Genomic DNA, 27,406 nt, shown 5'->3' with positions numbered 1-27,406 from the left:
ACCATAAATCTGTGTTTACAGGAGGGCAAAGAACTCACAGAAAGCCATGAGTTAGAAGGAACATAGGGATGAATAAAACTCACCCTTCTCTCTGGGAGCTTCCCTGGACATGTGAGCCTAGGCAGGGCCTTGAAGAGGCTCAGTTTAGTTGTGGGAGGGGGGAGGATGAAGGTGAGTGTGAGAGGAGAGCATCAGGACCCAATCCAAGAAACCTGGGCATGGGTGGAGGCCCCAGCGGAGGGGCAGCCAGCGTGCGTGTCAGGGCATTTGGCAGCTGGCCTGGTGGGCGCTGAGGGATCACGTGGGGTGAGGAGTCCACGGGAGTCCTGAATGGCAGGATGACAAGGGGTTGACTGGACCTCAGGGAAAGCTGCTCCAGGAGTTCTCCTTCTTAGTATCTGGGGAAAGACCCAGACAAAGAGCTGATTGGCCAGTCTGCCACAGCCTGAGAAACGGTCCCCTCTCTGGAGAAACAGAATACAGTTTGTCCACAGAGGAGGGTCGGGCGATGAACAGTAAATTCCAACGTTGTCTGAAATGTGTGTGGGGAGGGCAGTGTGAGCAGTTCTGGCTGGCTCAATCCTGTTGCCCTCAGAGGAATTTTGGTTCTGCTCTGTTTCTGATTGAGCACATGTGCTGCTGTTCTCTCTTCCCCTTGGAATCTTGGGTCCCTTCTGGCTCATCCATTCAATCCAGGCTTGACCCAGGGCCAGGTGGGTCCTGGCTACTCTTCTGTGTTCACTCCACCTTTTCTTGCAACTTCCTGGACTTGAGGACTGGGACTGACTGCCAGCTTCATCTCCATTGGCAGGGTGAAACATAAAATCTCCCCAAATTACAGAGAATGTGATGCTTGCCAAATAGGTACCCCGGATTATTTTCTAAAGCATTCCCAAATGATACACTTCTCTGGGGCAGGGGAAGTGTGTCATGTTGTATCATGATTGTTTACACTTCATATTCTTTGCACTTTACATTTTATAAAGGTCATTTCATCTTCATGATCAAGCAGGTGGACTTCTCCCATTTTACAGATGAGAAATTTGCCTTAAGCAGGCTTAACCTGCCCAAGGCAATGCAGCTGTCTAAGGGCTGAGCTGGGGCATGGCGCAGTCCTGCTGTTTATAAATTCCATGATGTCTCTCCTCTGCTAAACTCCAACCATAGTAAATCCCTGGAGGGCCTGAGACATAAGAGGAGCTCAGTAAACACTTGTGGAATGAGTGACTTTTGGCTTTTTTTTTGGCCACTCTTAACCATAAGTGGACCCTTTTTGGCAGCAAAGAGAACACTACCCTATGGAATATTTGAGTTTCTTGCCATGATAAGGAACTGGTGAGCTGTCTTCTCACCCACCCTTACCTCTGGGAACTAGGTCACGCACACTGAATAATTAATTTCTTGACTTTTACTTGGAGCTTCCTCCTCCTGACGTTGAGATGATATGCTAGACACTGATCTATGAGAGGTCCTTGGCAGAAGCAGATCCTATTGTTTGTTGTCACAGACCTTCAGTGACCCATCTAATTGCCCATGAATAATACCTGTGGCCTAAACAGGTCAGCCTTCCAGGCAGTTCACTCATCTCCTCCTTCTACCCTTCCCCCACCAACCTTCTCTAGACTGAGGAAGAGGGACAGGTGTGTATTATCTTAGATATGCAGGGTTCTGTAGGGTCAAGGGAGCCTACCTCTTCCTTGTCACTGACCTCTGAACTTTTCCATATTTTTGTGGCAAGGGCTGGAGAAAGAACAAGAAAACCATGTCGAGATGGGAAAGAATTCATAGGCTCCAGAAGGCAGTTATCAAAATATCTGCTGGGTCTGCTCTTTTCCTAAGTGACACTTGGGTCATGTTTCTTAGAGTCTGCAAGGGATCCAGCTGGCCTCGTTAGACTCTTGAGGTCAACAGAATAGAGTAGAAACAAGAGTGGGCTGAGACCAAGAGACCCATATTCTGGTGTTGGCTGTCCACAGCTTAGCTATGTGGCCTTGGGTGAGTCATAGAACCTCAGCTGCCTTCAGATTTCTTATTCAGGAAGTCAGGGAGGGGTGGAAGTTTGGTGGTATCTTAAAGAAGTCTCCTTGACTTCTGTGGTCCTGGTCCTCAGTGCCTCTCTCAGTTTGTCCTTGTGATTAGCACTGTCTTCTCCTCCAGATCACCTCCTCCTCATGAGGTCAGATCTTGCTTCTGTAAGCACTTTCATCCTGACCTTTGTAGCTTTGCCATCTCTCCCCTGCCCCACCCTGAGTTATGCCAGGGTGCAGATAAGAACTCCCTGTTGCTGCCCTAGTCTCCTGCCAAGCAGCATGGGAGAAGACTCTAACCTGGTGAGATTGCTAGAGATCTAAGGAGTGAAAGTTGGTTGGTATCAGAGGAAAATGGGATTAAAGGTTGTTGGGATTTTCAAGTCCTTGATGCCCCAGGGTACCTGGATTGTACTGAGTTGTTTGATCAGAGGGTAGTCAATATGTTCTTAAGAATATGGCCCCAAGTTGGCCAACCCTTGTGATCAGGGGTAACCAGACACTTTGGAGAAATAAAGGGAATAGCATTGGTAGAAGGTTGCTCAGTGAGAGATGAGAGATATCTCAGATGAATAACCAACATGAAAAAGGGAAACGCTAGGTCGGGAAGGTGGATTTGCCTCTAACATTTACATTTGTAAAGTATTAAAGCTGAAAAGAACTATAGATCCTTTAATCCACTTCTCTCATTTATTAGTAAAGAAACTGAGGCCCAGAGACATGACTCGAACACACCCATAGAGCAAGCCGGTGATAGAAGTGAGACAGAAGCCAAGTCTCCTGATTCCCAGCAAGTGGCTCTCTCCACAGTTCCATGTTGCCTCCTCATGTGGGTTCAGCCACCGTACCTTCCTCTTTTCTCCTCCACGCTGCACTTGAATGTCTCAAGTGTTAGCAGGGCCCCCACTGCTCCTACCTCATTGTTTATCAAGGCCCAGTAAAACCTGGGTGCAACAGCATGGAGGGGTTTAGGCTTCTCATGTGCAGGCTGTTTTGATTTGTACTTAGTGACTTAACACTGTTGAGTTGCCATTATTCTGTTTTATGATGTGTCTTGGGGTGAAAGATTAATTCAAGACAGGAAATGAAGGCTATATGATGGCCCAGCCTTAGCAGGAGTATCCTCCTGTGAGTTTGCCATTCAAATCAAAATCACATGAGCATTGTTGCTAAGCAGGCCTTGTTGTGAGAACCTCCAGCAAACGGCCTGGATTACACTCTCGCTGGCTCTGAGAGGGGCTCTTTCTGTCAGAGGCTGGCCATCCTGTCACTATGCTGATGGCACATAAACCAGAATGGAAGCCACTCACTTTTTCTGTAGAACTCCATTTGACCCAACACTTCCTGCTGAGCTCAAGGAAATGCATCTTGAGCACTTTGCATTGGGCAAGCACGAGGTTTACATATATTACCTTGTTTTTCCTCATAGCAGCTCTCTGAGAGGTAGGCATGTCTATCTGTTATATTGCGGAGAAAACTGAGACAGTTACAGGTTAAATAACTTGTCCTTGCCCACAAGGGCCAGGACTCAAACACAGGGTATCTGACTCTAAAGCCTTTCCTGGCTCCACATTTCACATGGCTCTCTGCACACAGAAGGGAGGGCTGGGGAAAAATAGGCAAGGCATTGACTAAAGTGTCAAACATTTAATACGGGACTTCCAAATGCCAGGTCCTGGGCTTGGTTCTTGGGATGCAAAAGTGAGTAAGACCTAGTCCCTTTACTCCTAGGACTTGTGACCTGGCCTGGTGGTGGCACAGATGTATATGATGACATTCATAGCTCCCTTATCAGCATTATAAAGAACCATACCAGGTGCTCTGGAAGCACTGAGAGGAGAGCAGCACACAGGGAAGACTGCACCAAGGAGGGGCTGTGAGACTTGGGTACTGAAGGATGATCAGGAGGTTGCCAGGCAGAAAAGGAGGCAGAGAGTTCTCCAAGGAAACGGGGTGGTAGTGTGAAAGGGCCTGATTTGGTGTTTGGAAGTAAGGAGGAGTAGTGTGCATACTTTCTTCTTAGCTGAGGGTACAAGGAATGAGACATTCAGTTGAGAGATAAGCTCTGAAGTGAGAGAGGAGGGGAGTTCAGAAGTAGACTGTCCAGGGCTTTGCAAAACACTTGCTGCTAGATGAGATTTATTGAAAGAAACATTAGCAGAGACCAGGAAAGCTTCTCCAAATATGAATTCTCCAGCTGTCTGATGGATGTTTCTGTACAGAGAAAGGAACTTCTGCTGGGGGCTCATTTTCAGAGTGTTGGTGTAGGTTTTCTGCATTTTGTGTCTCACACATGAGTGGAAGTGATTATTGATGGGGCAAAGTGAATGGAGTGGGACGGGCCACACCAACAGTTCATATTTAAAATGTCTCAGATTCCTCTTGCCAGATAAGCTGATAGCAAACACCCTTGTGAGTTCCTGCGCAGACTGACTCTCCAGGGATCATTTTGCATTCCAGACAGGGTCACACAATATTTCTGCAGGAGCTGGGGCTCTGGGGTGAGAAAGCTACTTAAAAATAAAGACCAACAAAAAATATAGTTGTTTCTAAGGATGACATTTGCAAGGCAAAAGTATCCAGGAAGTGGATTATTTGTCATGAGGGTGAGCCAGAATTTTTAAAAATATCAGATCGTTAGAGTGGAAGGAATAATGGTGGAGAGAGAGAGAGGAAGAGAGAGAGAGAGCTCCAGGAACTCTTGTCTCCTGGGTGTGGTTGTCCCTGCACACCCCCACTTTAGTGAATACCTTGCCGAGGTCTGCCCCAGGAAATGAGTTTCGAAAACTGAACTTTGAGCCTGAATTGTCTTCTGTGGAGAAGAGCAGACCAATAAACAGAGAGTGATTTGGAGTCTAAGACTTCTTGGTCTTCCATCAACAGTCCCTATCTGCTGCCCTTGGGTTTTGTATCTTTATGAGAAAAGAAAAAAATCTTTTTTGGAACAGTTGGGGCTTATTTTAGTAAACATGTTTTTCAGAGCATGAGCCCAAATACCAAGGAAAGAGTCCAATGTCTTTATTCAGCCAACAGAAATGTATTCATCAGGATGATGAGAGCCTGTCTCCCTCCTACCAGGGAAAAGTCACTAGCAGGGCCATACCTTTGGGGCTCCCCTCCCCTGCGGCTTCTGGATGTTGGAGTTTGGGGCTGGTAAGGGACATTTTGACCCCCTGAATGGTCAAGGACCTTTCTGGGCCCTGGAACCTATGACCCGGCCTCTCTGAGCTCTCAGGAACGTGGCCTCTGAGTGTGGCCTGGAGAGGCAGCGTTCTTCCCCCAGCCTGTCCCACACAGGTCTGCGTTGCTCTCAATGTAGCGATGAGCTACACTGCTCATGACTCTACATTGCAATGGTTCTGCAGCCTCCGAGCCATTACCAAATAGGCAAATGTTAAAGGGCTTTCAAACCTCAGTGCTCGTGCGCCTAGTCCAGGGAGGTGAAACACAACCTGTCAGACAAATAACCTCCTCCTGTCAGTTCAGCAATTGAATGTAAGCTAGAGACTGGTTCTACCCTGTCTTCTCAGACATGCATTTCTGCACTTGCCATCTGTAACCTTACTTGGCTTTATAGACATTTGGGGAGAAGTTCCTGGGAGACTTCAGTTCCTCTGTACAGTAGAGGATTGGGTCAGAACTGTCCTGATCTTTCAGTTCTGTTCAGATGTCTGAACTGCCTTCTGATAGCGGCATATTTTCCCTGGGCAGAGAGCTCCTCTCAGGCCACATCCTGATGAAGGAAGGAATCCTTTCTCAGAGCTGTCTCACCCTGCCAGTTTCTGGTCTGTTCACTCTCCTGAGGTTGTACCTAAGAACTGTCAAGCTGGGTTCATGCAGTACATTGCCTGACACATGGTAATCAATGTTGAATGAATGAATGAATGACTAGCAAGGAAATTCTTCTGTTTTCCAGCAGAACAAAATGGAAGTGAACAGGCCTCAGACTATGTGGCTTGCATGCTGTCAGGACCCAGCATGCACTTCAGAAAAGACCCCTTTGGTTATTGGCGCAAAGGAAGTTACCTGATAAAGACACCTTCTAGCCAGGACCTGGAAAGACAGACGATGTTTAGTCACATCACCTCAAGATGAGGAGTCCTGTTTTCAGGGCTTAAAACGAACAAACATCAATAGCGACAATGAACCACTGGGAATGCTGGCCCTGGAGAAAGCAGGGGAAATCATTCTGCTGGCAACCCCTGCATACCTAGCCAACCCCAGCTGGCCGAATGTCCCATGCTTGGACAGGTCTCCCAGGAACCTCATGATGGGGCTCTTCCTTTGTCATGCTGCCTCTCTACAGCACAGGTGATTTTACATCTAAATCTTAGATCCTGACTTCCCAGGTGTATTGACATTTTGGTAGGCTTTGAATAGCCCATTAGTTATTTCTGACTCAGGCAGGGCTCACCTGTCTGTGCAGGTGTATACACCTGCTTATAAAGGCTGAATGCAGTGTGGAGGCCCTTGTGCAGACTCTAGGGTGAGGGACGTGGCCAGCTGGACTGCCAGTTGGGTGAACGGCCCCATGAAAGGAGTGCACAAGCATCTCAGAGGCCAGCAGACTACTGAGAGCCAGGAAGGTGTTATTTGTGTTGTTAATAACATTAATGATGATATAAGCAAGAAAGCTTCTGTAATTGTATATCAGGAAATTAATCCTGAAATTGGTAGTCTGTAATTCAAATGAAAAATTTAGAACTCTTTTAAGTGAACTCTAAAGGTGCTACCGTGGAAGCAGTTCCTTCCCTCCGGAGCCAGATTTCTACTCGTAAGCATTCATTCATTCAACAAACGTACCCCCTGCTGGGAGCAGGCACCACATTGGCACTGGAATTACAAAGATGAAGATCAGTCAACAGCTTATCAATGAGTGAATTAGCTATAAAAGACCATAATCCAGAAATCATTTGAATCTGAAATATTAGTTATCAACTGAGAACCCAGAGCTGGGGTGAATACTCTGGGAAATAGAAAATAAATAAAAAATATCAGCCTTTCCTTAAGGTTACACATTAGATTGTCCAGACAAAATTAATGCACAGAAGACATGATAGGTTCAAGGCTAAAGGAAAAGCCAAATGGCATGATCTGTGACCTCTGTGTGGGAACTCTCTGTCTCCCCCATTTCTCAGAAGATGGGAAGAAGCATCTTATTCCTTTGGCATCCACGGCACCTAGCAAGGCCCCGGTCACAATATAGGTTATCAGTAAATTGAATGAATGGAATCGAATGTGGCTAGTGGTTCCCGAAATTGGCTGATCAACAGAATTCCCTGGGGAGTTAAAAACGTCTTTACCTCTTGGCCCTCAGGCTGCAGGGATTCTGTTTGGGAACAGGCCCAGGAAACTGAATGTTTGTAGACCTCCTGGGCAAATCTGCCTGACAGCCAGGTTTGGTGAGGTCAGGCGTAGACTCTGAGTTAGAAGAACACAGGTGGGTAAGGGATGGGGTGGCGGAGGGCTTTTGAACCTGAATGCTCCAGCCAATCCCTTAAGATCCTGCCCTGATGCCACATTCTCAGGGAGCTTCTCTCAGGTGCGGAGTCACTCCATCTTCCAGCTCGGCATCCACATGTCTTGGCACTCACCTCCCCGGCAGCTCTTACCAATAACTGTTAGTTTGTTTGGATTTCCTGAACAGACTGTGAAGCTCCTAGGGGGCACAGCTCGTAATAGGTTTTCAGTCAGCACCATGGAGCTGACTGGGCTTCAGAGGATGGATGAGGTTTGAGCAGGGGCAGAAGTAAGGCAGAGACCTGATGTGAGGGCAGCCACAGGGTAAGCCTGAATGCCTTTGGGATTGAGCCTAACAAGGAAGAGGGGGCTGCATGATGGTGGGTGGGAACCCACTGAGCCTGGCGGGAGGGCTTGGACTTGTAAAAGGGCTGTAGGGAACCCTGAGAGCTTTATGAACAGGATAAAGGAGAAGCTAGTGAGTTGGGAAGCGGGAGATCAGTGAGGAGGCCCATGGTAGCTCCGGTCAGAGCTGGCCAGGCCCTGGATGAAGTGGCAGGGTTGTCGACAAAGGGCAGCCACACTCTAGCCACTACATACCCTGAATTGTGTGTGATACTCTTGATTTGATTGTATCTACCAGCAGTGGTTATTGAGCACCCACCATTGCCAGGGGCACGGGCACCAGGCCCTGGGGCTTGCAGCCTTCAGCTTCAGAGCACACAGTCAGGTGAGGTAGGAGGGGCCACAAGTAGATCAATGCAAGGGTATGTGCAAAGCTATCTTACAAACTTCCCCAGAGTACAGTGTGGAAAAGGGGGCCCGGGGAGGGCAAAATAATGCTTCAAAGAAGAACAGTGCAGCTAAGGATGCAGCCCAGCCAGGCGTCACTGTGTTTCATCCTGAAGTCACCCCATGGGTCAGGACTGTTATTATACCCATTTTATGGATGAAGAAACTGAGGTTCAAAGAGGTTAGGCAACTCCTCCAGGCTCACACACCTAGTAAATGGTGGGTTGGGTTTGGTGACCAGTCTGCCTGACTCCAGAGTCCAAACTGGGACCTGTGACACTCTGCTGCCTTTGATGTTTCAGCCCTAAAGACCACTGGGTTTTCACAGGTGAACAGAGTCCAGATAGGCATTCCAGATAGAGGGATCAGCATCAGCAAAGGCATGTGGGTGGAAGTGTGTCGGAGTACAGTTTATTGGGAAACTGCAAATGGTTCCTGATTCTAGAGTATGAGGGGGCGGGAAAGTGATGAGAGGAGAGACTGGAGGGGTGGGCTAGGGCTAGATCATGAAGGTAGTTTTTGTTTTGCTCCATTAAGATGTTTGGACTTCACCCTGCATATTGTCAGGGAGCTGTTGAAGGATTTTGAACAGGAATGGAACCTGACCAAGTGCACATTTTTGAAATAAAGATCTCTCTGGCAACAGTTTGAGGACTAGGCTGGTGGATTGGAGGGAGGTGAATCTGGAGGCAGGAAAGGTATTGAGGAGGAGATTTTGAGTGTTCCAGGTGACAGCAGGTGGAGACCTGACCCTTCTAGGAAGGATGGGAGGCAGCAAATGGGGCTGTTGAAGAGGCAGGACTTGGTGACTGGCTGGCTCTGCAAGATGAGGGAAAAGGGGCAGAGAAATTTGACTCCAAGGATTTGGCCACAGAGTCAGGATGGTGCTGCTCACTGAGGTTGGGGCTGCAGGAGAAGGAACAGGTGGGGTTGGAAGGGAAATTGGCCACACGTGAGGTCTCTAAAAGCTAGTGAGAGGAGAATGTCCAATTGTTGGTGACACAGGGGCCTGAAATGCAGCAGGGAGCTGCATGGTGCAAGTACAGCCTGCAGAGACATGAGGACACAGATACTGGTTGAACTGTAGGAGTGTGGCGGTCCATGAGAGTGAAGACCAGAACCTTCATTTTCAGGGGCAGTTAGAGAGGGGTCTGCCCTCTCTATGGGGCCTCAAGATAAGGTCCCATAAGTGGCAGTTGCATTTAGCAGCAGTTGGTGGTGACGTTGGCCTGATGCACCGGGTGGCCTGTGAGAAGAAACCAGATTGTGGTGGTTCGATGGATGAGTGGGAGGTGAGGAAGTGCACATTGCACGGCTGGACTATTTTATCAGGAAACCTAGGCTGTGAGGGGAAGAAAGAAGGTTGCTATTTGTTTTCTCCCATAAAAGCAAATATAGATCTAACTGGTTGGATTTGTGCTCATTTTGGGGAATGACTTCATATTGATAAATTCACAAATCAGAGAAACAAAAATAAACTTTTGTTGAGCAATGAACTTTTTCTAAGGGTGTTTGAGAAAAATCAGGTCAAATGGTACAGTTCTTCTGAACGGGGGATTGGCCCAGGAGGTCAAGGCTGCAGTGAGCCGTGATCGTACCACTGCTCTCCAACCTGGGCAACAGAGTGAGATCCTGTCTGAAAAAACAAACAAAAACAATGCACACAAAAAACAGGGGATCTTTGGGGGACAGACTCCACCAGCTATAGCTGGGCTGTGAGCTGCTCTGGGTGGGACAGCTCTGCAGTCATCCTGGGCTCCAGCTGCTGTGCCATGCACACAGTGAACAGGCATAGAGAAATCCTTTTCAAGTTCACTTGGCTGCGACTTCGATATGTCTTCGCCAGCATCCCTTTGTATCCTCCAGACTGGTATCAAGTCCCAAAGGCCTAATTTCAGCCAGTCAGGAGACATAGTGCCATTTAGATACAAAGGTTCCCCTGGAGAGTGCCTTTAAGAGGGTGCTGGGCAAAGACTTGGTGGAAAATCTGTTTTTAGCTGTCTTACTATAAGAGAGAGTTGGTTAAGGTGAGGATGAGCTACCCTCACCTTTTATGTGAAAATGCATCGATTTCTGCCTTGGTTTGGCTTGGGCTACCTAGAGCTTGAGGTGGTAGGAATTATCCCCACGCAGCTTCCCGGGAACTGATGCTTATTGAGCTCATCTGTGGACCCAGCGCTGTCAGAGACCCCTCCATGTAATTTTCACAGGAACTCTATGTTGTTTATGACTTGCTCAAAGGAGCACTTAGTGACTCAGAAGCCCATGTTCTTTCCACCACATCACACTGGCTTCCAGGGACTCAAGAGCTGAGTGCCCGGGGGTGTTTCTGAAACCAAGGAAATTAACTAGCTTATCTGTTCTAGTCTCCTGTCTTATGCTATTTGCAAATAGGGAAAAGATGTCTTTTTCAAGATAGGGTGTATACGTGTGAGTGCCTACGTAGAGGGGTGGGCAGGCTTATTTCCGGGGGTCAGGCAACTTTTGCAGGACACTGAGGTACTAATAGAAGGTGAGATGTAACATGACAGACCTGGTTGTTATTGGAAGGTGGCCTGCAACAGTGGGGTCAGAGACAGCTTCATTCCCATGTGGTTGACCTTCACATTGGGAAGGAATGCCTTCTGATCCAGGCCAAATTTGACATACCCACTACTAACACCTACTGTATTAGCTAGGGTGATGCTTCCTGCCTAAGAGATAAGTTCCCAGTTCTCAGTGACTTCACATACTGCACATTATAGCTCACATATGTAAAGTCCAAAACATGTGTTCTGGTCAAAGAGGGCTTTCCCCCATGCAGGCATCCAGGGGACTGGGTCCCTTCCTTCTTGTGGCTCACCATCTTCAACACGCAGTTTCCAAGGTCTTTGTGCCCTGACAGAAGTAGAAAAGGCACGAAAAATCACTATGGGGGATTCTTATGGGTCGGTCTTGGAAGAGGCATGCGCCGCTCCTGCTCGGATTCCATGACTTAGAACCTGATCACCTGGGCTCACAGCTGCAAGCAAGGGTCCAGGAGGAAGGAGCAGTCCAGCTGGTGGTGAGCTAGCTCATCTCCACGACACCCATCAACGCTCCAAAGACACCTCTCAGCTGAGCTTTCACTGGTGGATTAGATGCTGTTCTCATTTGATCTATAGATCTTAGCATTTTGGAGTTTGATGAGGTTAGGAGAGTATCATGAATCAAGGGTCTTAGCTGGGCGTGGTGGCTCATGCCTGTAATTCCAGCACTTTGGGAGGCCGAGGAGGGTGGATCACTTGAGGTCAGGAGTTTGAGACCAGCCTGGCCAACATGGTGAAACCCCGTCTCTACTAAAAATACAAAAAAAAAAAAAAAAAAAAAATTAACCGGGCCTGGTGGGAGGCACCTGTAATCCCAGCTACTTGGGAGGCTGAGGCAGGAGAATCGCTTGAACCCAAGAGGTGGAGGTTGCAGGGAGCCAAGATTGCACCACTGCACTCCAACCTGGGTGACAGAGCGAGACTCTGCCTCAAAAAAAAAAAAAAAAAAAAAAAAAAAAAGAATAAAAAGATTCAAAGGTCTAGACCGGAGACTACATCCCTGATGTGGTGTGCAAGACAGTAGTGCTTGTGTGCCTGTGGCCCCATCTGCTTTATGTGGGAGCAACATGGGTATGCTTATTTAGGGTGCCACCCACTCTGTATAGGAATTGTTGGAACACAGGGTCTGAGTGTTCTTCCTGGGTAGGGCGATGTATGCTAGGCTCTGAGAGCTAAGATCAGGGAGCTGGTGCCCAACCTTCCCTGGGGCACTGAAGGATATCTCACAGGTGCCGAGTGGTGGGGGAGGAGTGTACCTGTGGTGAGTCTGGGGAAGACAGAATAGGAGATAAAAATGGGGAACTTGGCAAGGCTGAGCCTTGGTGGCCTTCCTGAGGTCAGATGAGATTTGGAAAGAATAAGAGAAGCCTAGATGACTTTTAAAAAAAGATAAATATTTATCTATTTTGAAATATAAAATATTTCATTGAACCAATAAAAAACAGCAAATGTCTTTCATTGACCTAATGATTTGTTTATTGTATTTTAACTCAAAAGTATTTCAGAAAGTTAGCAAGATTTTTAATTAGACCACAGATTCTATTCCCTGGCCTTGGGCCGCTCCCACTTTTAGGAGGTGGTGATGGTGGTAGTGGTGGTAGGGGTTTTTTTTGTTTGCATTTTAGTTTTGTGGTAAATTTTACATAACATAAAATTTATCATTTGAACCTTTTGTTTGTTTGTTTGTTTTGAGGCAGGCTCTTGTTCTAGTCACGCAGGCTGGAGTGCAGTGGCATGATCATGGCTTACAGCAGCCTCGACCTCCTGGGCCCAAGCAATTCTCCCACCTCAGCTCCCCAAGTACCACAAGTGGGACTACAGACGCACCCAACCACACCCGGCTAATTTTTCTTTGTTTTTGGTAGAGACAGAGTCTCACTGTGTTGCCCAGGCTGGTCTTGAACTCCTGGACTCAAGCGATCCTCCCACCTTTGCCTCCCAAAGAGCAGGAATTATAGGCATGAACCACTATGCCTGGCCCATTTGAACTATTTTTAAGTGTAAGATTTAATGGTATTAAGTACATTCATGTTGCTATGCAGCCATCACTACCATCCTTCCACAGAATAAACTGAAAGTTGGCACTTCTTTTTTATTTTTTTGAGATGGAGTCTCACTCTGTCACCCAGGCTGGAGTGCAGTGGCACAATCTTGGCTGACTGCAACCTCCACCTCCCAGGTTTAAGTGATTCTCTTGCCTCAGCCTCCTCAGTAGCTGGAATTACACGCATGTGCCACCACACCTGGCTAATTTTTGTATTTTTGGTGGAGACGGGGTTTCACCATGTCGGTCAGGTGGTCTCAAACTCCTGACCTTGAGTCTGTACCTATTTAATAATAACTCTCTGTTCCCCACTTCCCCCAGGCTCTGGTAACCACGATTCTACTTTCTGTCTCTATGAATTTGCTTATTGTGGGCACCCCTCACTGTTAGTTTTGAGATAGGCTGGCCTCCTAGAAATTGGGATTCACAGTTCACAGTTTTCCTGGGCACCCAATGTGGTACCAAGATGATTCAGGTCACATGCAGAAGCGTCTGCAAAGTTTTTGATGGTAAGATGAGCTCTGCGTGTGGGGTAAGATGTACGTTATTTTGTCAACCAGGTACACAGGTTTCCTTCTTGGGGACTTCACCAGCAGGGGATCCTGCAGGCACAGCTGAGATTTAAGTCGGAGGCAATGCCTTCCCCATTCTGCTCTGGAATGTGGGTGGAAGAGCGTGGGCTCTGGAAGACACCTGCTGCACTGGACGCAAGGGCCCTGTAGTCCCTCGAGTGGAGCGGCTAGAAGGAACACAGCCTTGGGGGACTTGGCCCTGACCTGTCAACATTTAAGCGAATTCCTTAAATTAGCACAATATCAGTGTTTCATACAGGATGACCCTTTCTGTTTTGGAGAAAGATCACATTGCTAGTGCTGTGTAGCCACAAAGGGCCCAGGCCCTGAGTTCCACCCAGCCCTGAGCACTTGTTAGGCCTGGAGAAGATAAGATACAGGAGGCCCACCTCCTGTTGTTAAGATGGACAGTCAGGGAGAGAAGACTCCTGGCCTTGGAATGTGTATGTGAGAGGGGCTGTAAAAGTCATGCATGTTCCTGGTAGAAACTTTGGGAAATACAGAAAAGTATAGAGTAAGAGTATACTAACAGCTATCTGAAATGCGATCCTACACACATCACCACTGTTCACATCTGGCTTATTTCTCTTCTCTTATAGACACTGGACATTATTTTATGGAGTTGAAATTATATTGACTTCCTGGATCCATATCCTGCTCTTTTCACTCTGAATTAGGGCATAAGCATTTTCCCATGGATTAAATGTCTTTATAAATATTATTTTTAAAGGGCTGCCTGATACTTGTTGGGTTGTACCATGACTTATAAGACCATGCCTTATTTGATACTTGTAGATTCTCCAAGCCCAGAGTAACTTGAGAGACAATAGAAGTTAACTGATTTAATTTACACAGCAGCTTCAGAAAAGGAAGACCATACTATTTCTGTATATATGGCTTATATGGACTGGGGCTAAGAGCATGGATTTCAAAGTGAAATGGCCTGGGCTCATTTCACAGCATCCCCACTAGCTACCTGCATGATATGGAGGCGTTTTTTCACCTCTGTAAAGCTGTCTTCTATCAAACAAGGGTGGTGAAATGAGACAGGGTGGTAAAGGCCTGGTACGCTGTGAGTGCCAGCTGTCAGTGCCATGGGCAGTGCAAGGGGTGGGCTGGGCTTGAACCCAGGTCTCCTCATGCCTAGGCCAGAGTTCTTTCCACCTCAAAGGCTTTCCCTGTTCTAGAAGGTCCTTGAAGAGAGACTTAGTGGTACAGATGAAGATATGGAGTGCTGGCTAGAAATCCTTGTGGAAAATTTTAGATATATATATGTATATGATATATTTGCACACACACCACACATACGTGTACATTTACATACATACACATACATACACATACATGTACACATGCTACACATACACATGTACATGCACACATGTGATTACACATACATGTGTGCACACATACCCATAGATACGCAAACACATGTATACACATATGCACACATATACACATACATGTACACATGTACACTCCTGCGAATATGCACACATGTAAACATACACATATGTACACATGCATACATATATACACACATATATACATACATACACATATGTATACATATATACATACATGAAATAATCACACATGGGAAACATAGTTGCATTACAGAAAAGGAAGATAGGCAAGTTCTGCAATTATTTCTCTCTCTCTTTTTAAGGCCTTTGCTTTTTACAGAACAAAAATGAAAAAAGAAAGAAAAAAGTCATACCTCCCCCATGTCCACATAGACGTGTTTCGAGGATTCCTTAGGTTAACACTGGTGAGAGTGTCTGGCTGGTACTGGGCCCTGATGACGTTGGCTTCCTTCTGCCATTCCAAGCACTGTGACTGGTCAGCATACAGGTGTTTCTTGACGCCAGGAGGGGAGACCTGGAGGGTGGGCACTGCCTCATTGGGACTTCCCGGGGCCTGGTACTGTTGAGTGGCTATAAGAAGCAATGGATGAGGTGAGGAAGGGGGAAATGTATGAGGCCCCTTCAAGCTAGACCAATGGAGTCCACTAACCATTGAAAACAAGTGGGGAAGAGGGCTGAGGCCAGAAGGGCAAGAGCCAAAGAACTTGGGTTCTCAGTGAAGGAGCAGGCATAGAAGGCCAGGGCCTGCAGTGGACCTGGGATCTCTCCCCAGCACTCCCACCCTGTGGCAAAAGAGGGAAGGTCTGGGCCCTTGCTACCTCCTGGAAACTTGGTTGAGCTTCATGGTGAGTCTCTTGGGTGCTCTTTCATTGGCCTTTCCTAGTAGGGGTTTCAGACAGCATGTACAAGAGGACTCTCCGTGTGTGCCTTCAGTGCACATGGAAAGGGGCTTTGGCTTCCTGGAGGTGAACTCAAGGCAACACCCAGGAGTAGTAGAGAAAGCTTTGGAGAAGTGGAACTTATCTCTCTAGGGAATGACTAAGAAGCATTATCTCACTGAGGCTGTCTTCCAGAGGAGGCAAGGGTGGAGCAGGCAGCCCCAGGAGGCAGTACACACTCCTCTATTTGTGGAAGTGACCGAGTCAAGGCTGGGGACACCTGGATGGAAGGAGATTACCAGGAAGACAAGGTGGCCCTCTCAGTCCCTTCCCAACCCTAGAAGTGCTCCTTTTGGTCAAATTGGGTGCCTAGTGCCCTGGTAGGTGGAAAGCCAGCCCTACCTGGGTCAAGTGTGAAGATAGGGTCTGTCAGCCCCACCTGGGAGTCAGGTGTTCCTGCCCATGGTGGGCTCTGTGGGGATGCACCAGGTGTGGAAGGCATCGCCCACTGCTGAGCCCCTGGCTGGCTCCTGCCACATCTCAGGTGTTGGATTCAGATGGCCATAACTGAGGGTCTTCTGTGTGCGAGAGTTAAAACTGGAGCTTTTTGTTTCCTGAGCACCCTGTGAGTGTGGGGTGAACACCCCACTTCATTGTCAAGGAACCTGGGCCTTGCTCCAGAGCTCCTTAGTGACATCGAGCTCGGAGAGGGAAAGTTTGAACAGGGCTGCTTGGCAGTATATATGGCGAGAGGGTTTTGTGTTTAGATTGCATTGACCTTGAAACAGATTTTGTCTGTGAGCCTCAAGGGTGGGTTGAAGAATGAGCTTTTCTCCTGGGCCAAACTGCTGCTTTGTGGGAAGGTTCTGCCTAGTGTCCACCCCCATCTCTCCTTAAGTTTGTATAAACTCCATCATTTATCGAAAGCCTGGTTACACTGTCTGATATGCCATTTGGGAGAAGAGGCTCGGGGAAGGCAGGAGGTGTGGGAGTCCTAACTTTGAGGCACCTGCAGACTGGGATGGGGAGGCCCCACCTCTCATTTGGAGAGGTGCTCAGGGACTCTACGTAAACCTTGAGCTTGACTCTCAGATTTAGTGGGCTTAGCCCATTACCAATGTTGTTGCCTGCAATCTGGGGCCCTAAATTTTAATTTTTAGCAGCTAGAGGCAGGGAAAGGAAATTGCTTTGTGACTCATGAAGTCACATAGGCAGGGGACAGAAGAACCACAAATAAGAGACTCCACTTGGCAAAAACCAAATTGCTTCAAAGCTATTCTTGGAAACTTAAAGCATCACTTCTTGTTTCTTCCCAGAAAATACAGAAACCCTCATATTTCTGTCTAGTTGGTTTTATTTCTGTTGCATATCAAACCTCAAAAAGACAACAGCTGGGTGGTGGTTAACAAGGAAAACTTTAATAAGAGCTAGTTATCCAGGGTCCTCTGATTTAAAAAAAAATTCCTGACTACCTTCTTTTGGGGTGAGGGGAAGGATAGCCACCAAAGGTTTTGCACCCCAGTTCTCTGGAAGAAAGACCTGAAGCTCAGACTCACTGAGTCCCTCTGAGTGCTAGGTCAGCCCTTCCCAGTTCATTCCCAACATTATCCTGAATTCTGTATGTTTTCAGTTCATTACCAAAACTACTTTCTATGAAGTTCCCTAGTTATACATGGGAAACTAAAACCCAAAAGATAAATGATTTGTCCGAGTCTACACAGAGAGGAAGTGAGTTTGAACTCAGATCTTCTAAATGGAAGGCCTTTGTCCTCTAGTTTTAAAGTATACAGGTTGACTATACCTAAACTGAAATCTGGAATGCTCCAAAATTTGAAGCTTTTTGAGTGCTGACATGACGCTCTAAGGAAGTGTTCACCGGAGTCTTCTGGATTTTGGATTTTTGGGATTTGGGATGTTCAATCAAGTGAGTATGATGGATGTATTCGAAAAAGAAAGAAAGAAAATAGAAATCCAAAACTCTTCTGGTCCCAAGCATTTTGGATAAGGGATACTCAACCTGTATATAACTCCTTGACCCAGAAAGCTAGTCTCAGTAGTCTTGAATGATGTTTCTTTTGCCTTTCCTTTTGATATGATGATGTTTGGGCTGTTTGAAGAATCATAATGAGTATTGGTTATTGCATACGTGATCTCACTGATTCCTTAGAGCTCTGTGAAGTGAGGAGAACAGGTGGCCCTCTATATCCATTAGTCGCACATCACAGATACAACCAGTTGTGGATTGAAAATATTCAGGAAAAAAAAAAAAAAAACAGATGGTTCATCTGTGGGGGGGGAATATATACAGACTTTTTTCTTGTCATTATTTCCTAAACAATACAATGCAATTATTTACATAGAACTTCTATTAGGTATTATAAGTAATCTAGAGATGATTTAAAGTATAAGAGAGAGTGTGTGTAAGTTATATGCAAACATGACATCATTTTATATAAGAGACTTGAGCATCTATGGATTTTGGTATCTGCATGGGATCCTGAAACCAATCTCCCATGGATACTGAGGGAAACCTGTATTATCCCTATTTCACACATGAGAAAACTGAGGCCAAGACAACTTGCCTAGGGTCACACAACTAGCAAGTGCTTGAGAGCAGATTCATACTCAGGCTGCCCTGACTCGAAATATTCTGATGTTAATCCCGTGAGGAAAGCTACCCGCCATGGGTGTTAGAGTCATTTTTAAGGTCTATGACCTAACTTGGAAAGCCAGTTGTAAAGAGTGAAACGGGTGTTTAGATCCAGGGTGGCAAGTCTGAGCCTGGTACGGGCTGCTGGGCTACACATCCAAGCTGCGCTTATCTTCTCCTGTCGAACCATCTCCCTCCACCTCCCCTTCTCTCATTCTAGATAAGGGCTGGTTCCTGGAGTTCCCACGCCTATCTAGCCCTCAGCACCACCTTTAGCTCTTTTTCCACTGGAGCCCGAAGACGAAGTTGTTCGTTCTTCTTCTGGAGGAGGAGGAGTGGCCATTGGGGTGCAGAGGAGACAGCTTCTTCCAGTTTGTAAATTATCGTTTGACTTGATGCCTCTAAACTGTTCATAATTTTAGACAAGGAGGAGTTGGCAACTTGGAGAACTGATTTACAAAACTATTTTCTAAACTGGTACATTTCCCCAGGTACAAATCTGCCTCCTGGGTGGATGCAGCGTGCATTACCATATCTACTGAGTGCCTCCCGGGACCCGGCTCTGCCGTCATCCACATTTCTTGCCCTTCACAGCTACCCTGCAAGGATGAGATTATAATTTGTCTGTTACAGTAGGGAAACTGAGAATCAGAAGTGGCTTGTGTGAGGCAATAGCTCTGAAGCCTTACAGTTTTCTCTGTACCGCTTGCCTGTCCTCAGAAAAGACTGTAGTGTAGCAAGCAAGTTCAAATAGCCTTGTGTTTGTTGGCCAGCCACTGCAGCCTTTGTTCAATGCTGGGCACAGAAGTGGTTCCAAAGATAGATAAAGACTGAGAATGTTAATACGCTCTGCAAAGCAAATGAGTCCCGCCTTCTGTTTATGCTCTCTGGGTGGCAAGCATTGCACATGGGGAAAGTGGAGATACAGTAGGAGGCAGTGTTTATGTGAGTCATGCCCGAATGAGCAGAGTGGACGCTCACAGAGCCCAGAGAGCATCTGTGAAGGAATCCGTGCTCATCGCACCAGGCAGGGCACAGAGCCCGCTTTCTCAGTCTACTGAAGTTGTTGAGTGTCATAGACCGGGGTCACTGGGTAAGGCCTCATGGAAGAACCAGCCTGGGTAGGGCAGGAAAGCTGGCTAGGCCTGAGCAGGGAATGAGTGCTAGTCTCCCTTCAGCCAAGCTCAGTGCCAGGCACCTCAGCAGCTCTCCGGGAAAGAGGGAAGGGAGGGTAGGGCCCTAGGATCCCCTCACCCCCAAGTCTGGGCATCCAGTGTCTGAGACCTTGCCTGCCCCAGCAGGCTCCTCCTGGCAGGTGGTGCCCAGTGGGTTCCTGTGCTCCTTTGCATGTGCTGTTCTTCCCCCTTCTCTTCCAGCTCCTCTTCTCATTGCTGCCTGGACAGCCCCTTAGCTGCCTCTTTGCCTCCAGCCTCCTCCTCCAGTCTACTGCTGCCCTCTCATCTTCCCAAAAACTTGCCTCTTCCTGCTGCTCTGTCTCCTGCTCCTTACCACCCACTGGAGAGGCCAGGCCCCCTCCTTGGCCTGGAGGGGACATCTGCCACCATGTGCGCTGGACATCCCCACCACACCTCCTCACAAATCCTGAACCTTGAACATGCTGTCATTCCACCACTCTCCTGCTCTTCCCACACTCACATCCCTGTGTAGGTATTTCCATGGCCTGGAATGTCCACTGCCCAGTCTTCTAGTAAAATAAATCTCATTCCTAAAATTGAAGCTTTCTTGACACTTCCCTTTTGCGGCCCCTCTGGACTCCTCAAGGCTCTGTTGGACACCGCCTGCTCTGGGCTTCCATGCCCTTGGTTCATAGTCCACAAGCACTTGCCTGTGGTCTTGTAATCCGTCTTCCCCTGTGGGCAGGGCCTGAGCCTACATATTCCCAGCCCCTTGAGTGGTGCCCAACTCTTGCTAATGCACCAAAAATTGTTGCCGAGTGAATAAGTAAGAGATTAAGGAGGAAGATAAACACCATTCTCTGCTTTTGGTATTATAAAACCATCCCACTGTTCGAACTTGTCCACGATAAACACTGCCCCTCTGGGGAGCGCAGAGCTGCCGTGAGGCCTGTGCTCTGTGTGTTGCTGACCTCCCCTTACAGGCCTCATCGGCGGAGCTCGGTCTGCTGTGTCCTCTTGCTCAGAGACCCCTCCAGCCCTCCTGACAGCTGGGTCAGCCCCAGCTCCTCCACATTTGTCTCCTTGCGCCAGCTTTGGATTCTGGAAAAACAGCTAGTGCTTTGGAAAATCAGCTCTACTTTATTTTTGTTCCTTTGAAACTTAAGTGACTTTTCTAAGAAAAGTCTGAGGTTAGAATGGTGCAGAAAGGACCATGGCCAAAGCCCAGGCAAGCTATTTTTGGGATGTGAATGAGCACCCATCGCATTTTTCCCTTCCATCAGCCGAAGCACTTGTTCCAAATAGTTCACAGCCTGGACTTACAGAGCACAGGCCCCCTTTGCACAGGCGGAGGAGGTCCACGTGTCTCTGTCTGTCTGTGAGTCTGACTGAGGTAGATGGTATGCTCCCAGCCGATACCAGGAGCAGAAGTTTTGAGAAGAGACGGTCATGTGTGTAGTGGAAAGCCCTGCCCTCTGGTAACTAATGAAGAAAGACTTTAAAGCTGGGTGTCTAAGGAGAGGTGGGCAGTCATGAAATCTAGAGAGATGTTCTTTGGAGTTTTTTCTGTCTGTGCATTAGTGAATTGTGGCTGGATTATATTCACATCAGCCAGCCAACTTGCAGTACCAAGAATGATAGACTTTCAATGGTGCTATAGCTAGTGTACTTTTCTGGGAGTTTTTCCCTTTTCCTAGTCACTGTTTGCAGAACCACTTGACTCAGAGCAAGATTGACCAGGTACTATTGGCATTAGCCAGGGCATAGCCTTGTGCAGTGTGTGGTACTTTTCAGCCAGCGAGAGGAGCAGAGTATAGGGGAGAGATTACCCGCAATGCCACATTGACAGGCCAAAAGGCACAATTCTATATCTTTTATAAATGTTTATGTGTAGTATTGAACACTAAATAGTATGATTAATATTTGAATGTCTTAAAGAAATTGTATTTTTACTTCTCAGCACCCATCCCCCACCCTACCCTCATTGTCCAAAGCTGACCTCTGCCTCCTCCTACTGTTGCAGGTGTGACGTTTCTCCAGATACTTCATGCTGTTCGCCTGTGTCCTTGCCACACCACTGCCACACACGACTCCTGAACCATGGGGGAAAACGAGGATGAGAAGCAGGCCCAGGCGGGGCAGGTTTTTGAGAACTTTGTCCAGGCATCCACGTGCAAAGGTACCCTCCAGGCCTTCAACATCCTTACACGACACCTGGACCTAGACCCTCTGGACCATAGAAATTTTTATTCCAAGCTCAAGTCCAAGGTGACCACCTGGAAAGCCAAAGCCCTGTGGTACAAATTGGATAAGCGTGGTTCCCACAAAGAGTATAAGCGAGGGAAGTCGTGCATGAACACCAAGGTAAGGAGAAACCCTCCTAGTCTTACCTTTGCAGGGCATGTGGGTTGACATTTAGGAGGTTAGGAAGCTGTTGCCATTTTGGCACTCTAAGGTTCTTGGGTGTGGGTGTGATGTTGCATTGTTTTCCTCTGGTAAAGGTTTCCTTTGTCTCGAAGCATCAGCTTTTCCTGGCTGGGAGGTTCCCTCCACTTGTGCTGTCTCCAAGGGAGGGAAGCCAGAGGCAAAGTTGAGGGAGAAAAGCCAATGCTTGATATTACCCCCACTTCCATTATTCCTGCTGCCACTACTACTACTTCTAGTAGCTGCTATTTATTGAGCAGCTTCTAGGTACAAGGTACTTTATGGCCATGATTTCCATGAACAGCTGCAGTAGTCCTTCAGGCCATTTTAGAGATGGGGAAATTGAGAAGTCAGTTGTGCCCAAGATCACATTACTAGAGGACAATCTTGGCCCGTCTGATTCTAGGGCCTAAGTCCTAAATCTCAGGGAGAGGCATAGTTAGAGAGTTGTGTTCCCCTGCGTGTGGACATTTTAGAAAGATCCCCTGGTTTTGAATTAATTGGCTAAGAAATAGGTCTGGGTCTTCCTCCCTGTCTCTTTCTCTTCTACCTGATACCCTTGCATTCTTCACCTGCCCACTCCCTTCCTCAGGATGCATTTATTTACCTAGGACCGCACTCATAGTTAAGCCTACACTAACCGATTGCATCCCCCATCATTTGGCCATAGACAGCATCGGCGAACATAGGCTCACTATCACAACCTTTCTCTGACATTTGTGAAATGCCCACCACCAGATGGGCAGCTGAGAGTGTAGGCTTCTCAGCTGACTTTCCTGGTGGCCGTTGGGGGCTATCAGCCCTGAGCACTGGTTCAGGCTGTGTGTTTAGGTTAAAATCAAATGTGCTGTATTTAGACCTCACAGGAGGTAGCTCAGCTAGAACCCTAGGAATTCCAGTTGGTGCCAATCCCAGGACAAGAGGATTGAACTCTCCATGGCAATCGGGACTGTTGTGTTTTTGTTTTGGTGATGAGAAGCTGTTGAGTCCACCATGGGATATGCTGCTTTCCACTGCCCCAGGGGAGACAGCTGCCAAGCTCCTGTGAGCCTGGGGCACACTGACACTGCGGGACATAGGAAGAGCATTCCATCAGGTTGAAACAGACCAGTCGCCTCAGCCCAGAGCAGGCTAGCCATCCAGACAGTACCTGCCCATAACCTGCCACGCTCCAGCTAGGCAAAAGAGATGGGGGAGGTAGGGAAAAGGAAGGGGGAGGAGAAGGTGAGACCAGTGTCCTGGGTGCTACTCCTGCCCAGTGCCTCCCTTCCTCGTTGTTGTGGCTTCATAGTTCAGAGTTCACTGGGTGGCTCTTCAGATTTAAAGGAGGGGAAACTTTTAGCTTCCAAAGTGTCACCCCTCTTAGTAATTGTGTATGGTGGCTTCTTTTTTTTTAAAGTCCCATAAAAGTCAGGTGGCCCAGTTGCACTATATTCTCTCACAGAGGGTTTTCCGAGCTCTGGTTTTATTAGGGAATGCTGTTGCCCCATACACCCAACATGCTGTGGCTGCTGAGAGACCCTCTTGGTGATCTGAAGACAGATTGTCACAGGGAGTCAGTGAGTAGAGGGATGGAATGGAGGGCTGACCACCAAGAGGAGACCCTTCTTCCAAAACGTACTAGCCAGTTACCTAGCCAGTGTGGCCGGCCTCTATTTTACAAGCTTTGGTAGCTTGAAATAGAACAGTCATCACATCTTGTGGTTGGCAGGTCACCACTGGCTTCTGAGATACAAAGGGAAAGAAAGCACCTTTTGTTAGGGATGCTGGGTAAGGTGCCTCTTGCCCAGGAATTTTTATGCCTTTCTTGTGAGGAGGAACAAGGACATTTTTCACATGTGAGATAACCCATCTCATAAAAACCGCCTGAATGCTGAGGAGTGGAAGATACATTTGAGAATGATTGTAAGTATGAACTGTGACTGTGTTAGGCTACTTGAGCTGTGCTTTTCAGAAACCCAGCTCAAAATTACCACAAAGAACGGGGAATCATTGACTCATATTAACAGGGAGGTCCAGACACTTTAAGTTGGGGCCTTAACTTGGATGCTTGGATGCTTTGCTCTCTTTTGGCTCCATGCTTCCCTCCTGCAGACACATTTTTCTCCATGTTTGAAGCCTCTCCTTCACATCTTTATAGCTCCATTCCAAAAGGCTGGAATCTGTCTCTTCCAGGTCAATATTGAAAAAAAAAAAACCATTGAGAAGGATTCTGATTGGCCCACCTCTGGATTTATTATGGCCAAAGCCAGGGGAACTGGTTACTGTGATTGGCAGCCCTTTCAAGCATCACATAATCGACGTGAGGGAGGAGCAGGTCCCCAAGGATGTGGGAGTGTGAGACAGATAAACAACAGGTGTCCTTGACTGGGCGTGGTGGCTCACGCCTGTAATCCCAGCACTTCGGGAGGCCAAGGCAGGTGGATCACTTGAGGTCAGGAGTTCGAGATCAGCCTGGCCAACATGGTGAAACCCCATCTCTACTAAAAATACAAAGGTGTGGTGGTGGGTGCCTGTAGTCCCAGCTACTCAGGAGGCTGAGACAGGAGAATCACTTGAACCCAGAAGGCAGAGGTTGCAGTGAGCTGAGATCACACCATTGCACTCCAGCCTGGGTGACAGAGTGAGACTCCATCTCAAGAAAAAAAAAAAAAAAGAAAGAAAGAAAGGAAAGAAGGAAGGAAGGAAAAAAAAATCACACAAAAAATGGGTGTCCTCTACAGCGACTATTGATTTGTATTCTGGCCATGATATAGGCTCCTTGCATATCACATTCATGTGTGGGTGTTTAATGGCCAGCTCCATGAGGCCGGTGCTTATACTCCTTGTTGTGAGTCAAAACACAGAACAGGGGTCCTCACCTCTTCCAACATGAACAGACACTGTCTTGCTCACATACCATGTTCAGGCATCCTTTGGTGTATGGTTTATGCTGAGCATTAGTCAAGGAAGAAATGCTGGGCGTTTGCATACATGTGGCTGATCATCAGTGCTAAGCCAGATGACACAGGTTTGTCAGGTACCAGGCATAAAGCCAAGCTCCCGGTTAGCCATAGGCAGAGCAGGAATAAACGTAATTCAGCCAGAACCCTGACCTTTGTGCTGATGTGGATGCAGCTCAGCACCACCTGGAGTGGGTCTAGGCTTAAGCATTTCGCAAGCATGTATCAGCCCCTGCCATATGCTGAGCACCATGCTCCTGCCTCCGTGCCACCCGTGAGTGTGTGTGTGTATACACACGTGCGTGTCACAGCAGTGAGAGACTGGGGAAGAGGGAAGGGCTCTAGTGGAGGTGCCAGGGGACAAGGAGAGTGGCCTGAAAGTTCTCTAGAGCAATGGCTCAGGTGCTAGTTACAAAATCTCACTTGGGATTATTGTTTATTATTGATTTATGAGGGTTTTATTGGCACTGAATATTAATAATTCTTTCCCTCGGCATGACTATGTTTGGATATGAATGAGGGTGAACTGAGGATCAAGCCAAATGAACTCTTTCACGATTGATACTGACTCTGTATTAGGGTAACACCGGACTCAAATGTCACACCCGACTGAGTAGTGTTCCCAGGGAAAACAACCCAGAAGAACCTGCAGTATGTAATTTGGTGTGGGAAATGCTATCATCACAAAATTCTGGACTCTGGTTGTTTTGATATATAAATCTTTAATGCTAGAAGGAACTTAAGCAGATGTTATGTGCAAGCTCTGCATTGAACAGGCCACAAACCAGGGTCCAGAAAGCTGAAGATAGTGGCATTACTGGGATTTGGACTCTATTTACTGGTTTGCTCTTATGTTCTTTTATTTGCTCATTAGCAGGTGTTTCCAGTGCCGTACACCTTACCAGGCATTTGACAGAGAGGATAGTTTGAAAGCTGAATAAGATGTGGTTCTTACTTGAGCTTTCTGTAAAGACAGATATGTAATTATTTCTGTATTTACTTATTAATCATTCATCAGGTGAATAGTTATGGAGCAACTACTATGTGCCAGGCATTTGTCTAAGTATCTAATAGCTCTGTGGCCTTGGGCAAGTTACTTAATATCTCTGGTCCTTAGTAGCATTCTCTGTAAAATGAGGATAATAAGAGTAGCTACTTCATGGAGTTACCATGAGGGTTAAATAAGGTAACCTTTGTAAAGTGTAGAAGGCTGTCCAGCATTCTGATAAGTGATCAGTAAACATTTAGCCCTTATTATCATTAATATCGTAAGAGCTAAGAGAGAGGTCTGTACATTGGTCTGCAGGAGTATAGAAAAGCAAATGACTGATTGTGACGGGGGTAGTCTGGGAATGCTTCCTGGAAGAGGAGGTTTGATGTGGGACTTGGCAAATGAGTAGGAGTTTGCCGTGTAGAACTGAGGAAACAGCTAGAGGGAGTGCATATATTCTAGGGAGAGTGTGTTGCTCTGTAATGGGAAAGGAGGAGTGTATGGGGTTTGGAGGAAGGGTGAAAGCCGGAGAGCACAGAGTGGATGGATGGTAGGAAAGGCTGGAGGAAAACACCTGCTGGTCCAGGCTGTGAACAGAAGGTCTCGTACTCAAACAGAGGACCTGGGAAACTGTTAACAATGAGCCTCTGATTCCCAGTCCTGTCCAGGGTTCTTTCCACTGCTCCTCACAGGATTGCTCAGTAGTCACAGGTACCATTACAGACCAAAGGGTGTTTGTACATTGTTGCCATAAAAACTCCCAGGAAATGACTCACGGACTCTTGTCACCAGCAGGAATCGGGCCAGCCTATGTAATGAAAACTCTTGCGTTATCTTTTTGGAAGAATGTGACTGTATTTTATGAGTATCCAACAGGGTCACCACACACCTTTTGCTCCTGGGCCCCTCCCCTGTGTGTAGCCCAGGCCCCGGTTTGTGCTCGAGGGTCAGACGGTCCTATGGTCCCCAGCTTCCTCCACAGATCGTGCAGGGAGGCAGCGGAGCAGGGTGCGAGGCTGTTAGGGGTAGAAGGGGTGACACCAGGAGCAAAGACTGCTACCCCTTGGCCTGGATAAACCTGTCTGACATTCCCAACCTCTGAAGTCATCTGTCATGGCTACACTGGCTCAGACTCTTCAAGGGCCACTTTGCCTGATATGGGCAGTTCCAGTCATAACCGATAAAGCAGAAGATGGTCTCTGGGGTGTGAAACTGCGCAAGCTGAAGAAAAAGCTTAGATGAACTCTGGATTTATCTGCTTAACCTGACAGTAGACTGCCGGCCCTGCAACATTGAACATGTTTCTGAGCCTGGATTGCCAGTCGGGTTGTACCAATGGCTGCATTTGTTACCACAGCTGCACATGGAGTGTGTGGGGTTTGCATGAGTGTGTACGTTGGGCATTATATGTGAGCTTGAGTAAATCCAATTCACAGCAATGTTGTATGGAGAAGGAAAAAAACTTTCCTTTTTAGCTGTCTTTGTAGGAAGTGGTTAATCCAGGTTTACTGAGTTCACTTTGTAAATATATTTCTAAATAAATAATTTTTTGTCTT

At 47.3% G+C, this 27,406-nt stretch overlaps 1 protein-coding gene across 50 annotated transcripts in view; it reads left to right on the top strand.

The window, feature by feature from the left end:
- MICAL2 (microtubule associated monooxygenase, calponin and LIM domain containing 2) overlaps positions 1-27,406 on the top strand; it is a 272,353-nt gene that overhangs the window by 57,090 nt on the left and 187,857 nt on the right. For all 50 annotated transcript variants that reach the window (XR_012423390.1, XR_006692248.2, XR_006692246.2 and 47 more), the window contains one exon: positions 21,517-21,857. Coding sequence is in view for 38 of the 50 variants with exons in the window: in XM_074014283.1 (XP_073870384.1) it covers positions 21,594-21,857 (264 nt within the window). In the remaining 12 variants the exon portion in view is untranslated. The remainder of the gene's footprint in view (positions 1-21,516; positions 21,858-27,406) is intronic.

Source organism: Macaca fascicularis, chromosome 14, assembly GCF_037993035.2.
Source record: "Macaca fascicularis isolate 582-1 chromosome 14, T2T-MFA8v1.1".
Lineage (NCBI taxonomy): Eukaryota > Metazoa > Chordata > Mammalia > Primates > Cercopithecidae > Macaca > Macaca fascicularis.
Note: the sequence above shows the minus strand (reverse complement) of the source record. Positions and strands in the feature narration are given on the sequence as shown.